The sequence below is a fragment of the Varanus komodoensis genome, unplaced genomic scaffold (genome assembly GCF_004798865.1).
Source record: "Varanus komodoensis strain SLA01 unplaced genomic scaffold, ASM479886v1 scaffold29_1, whole genome shotgun sequence".
Lineage (NCBI taxonomy): Eukaryota > Metazoa > Chordata > Lepidosauria > Squamata > Varanidae > Varanus > Varanus komodoensis.
Window position 1 is genome coordinate 10,371,617 of NW_025335759.1, and position 931 is coordinate 10,372,547.

The following is a 931-nucleotide window of genomic DNA, read 5'->3' on the forward strand; positions in this document are numbered from 1 at the left end:
GCGATGGGAGGGAGCGCAGACTTCGCCGACGCGGCGCCGTCCAGATGTGTTGGCCCGCCTCTTGCCGCGCTCCCCACCACTGGGCATGCCGGCCGGGGCTGGCGGGAGCCGAGGTCGGAGCCATCGGGGGGACACGGGGCCGAGGCAGGCCAGATTGCATAGGGAAGTGGCGACGAGCCAAGCCGAGCTGGAAAACGCGCGTCGCGGCTCTCGGGCGAGCTTAGGGTGCCCCCGTCCGCTCACCTACACGGGGAAGCCCCGCGGCTGTCACTGGGAGTTGCGTCTGAGTCGCCCTGGGGGCGCAATCCGCTGGGAACATCCCTTCTTGAGACCCCGGAGGGACTGCCCGGGCACCAATTTGCACCTGCGATGTTGCCTTGTGGCATGTTATTAATTATTCCTTATGTATCCCAACTTCTACGTTTCTGTAAGGCTGGACGTGCACAAGGTGGGCATGTCGTGAGCGGAGCCGGCTGGTGCCGGAGGTCAGACTAGATGGCCCGGGAGGCGCCTTCTGACTCGCTCAGTTTCTGTGTTTCTTCTTGGAAGGACCCAAGGCGGCTTATGCAGTTGCCCTCCGTTTTTTCCTCATAACAACAACCCTGTGAGGAAGGCTAGGCTGAGTCTATGCCTGGCCCAAAGTCAGCCAAGGGGCTGGGTGGGGAATGGAACCTGGATGGCTCGTCTCAGTCCAGCAGCTTCATCAGTCTCACCACGGGGTGTAAGGGAAAGCAGGGAAGAGGAGGGCTGGGTGGGAAGAGGTGGTGTGTGTGTGAGAGAGATGAGCTCTGCCCCCGGGAGGTTTTCTCACTTGAAGCATTGTGCAAGTGTTGCTATTAATAAAAGGAAAATGAATCATACATTGCAACATTTGCTGCCGGAGATGGACAATCCCAAAGACAGCCCCGTGCCGGCACTGACACACTCCGGA

The 931-nt window shown here is 60.2% G+C and overlaps 1 protein-coding gene across 1 annotated transcript in view; it reads right to left on the reverse strand.

Annotated features, from left to right (window-relative positions):
* The window catches only part of LOC123025758 (carcinoembryonic antigen-related cell adhesion molecule 5-like), a 38,329-nt gene extending 37,995 nt beyond the window's left edge, over positions 1 to 334 (reverse strand). The window contains exon 1 of the mRNA XM_044434737.1: positions 244 to 334. Coding sequence (XP_044290672.1) covers positions 244 to 319 — 76 coding nt within the window. The 5' untranslated portion in view covers positions 320 to 334. The remainder of the gene's footprint in view (positions 1 to 243) is intronic.
* Positions 335 to 931: the final 597 nt, after the last annotated feature.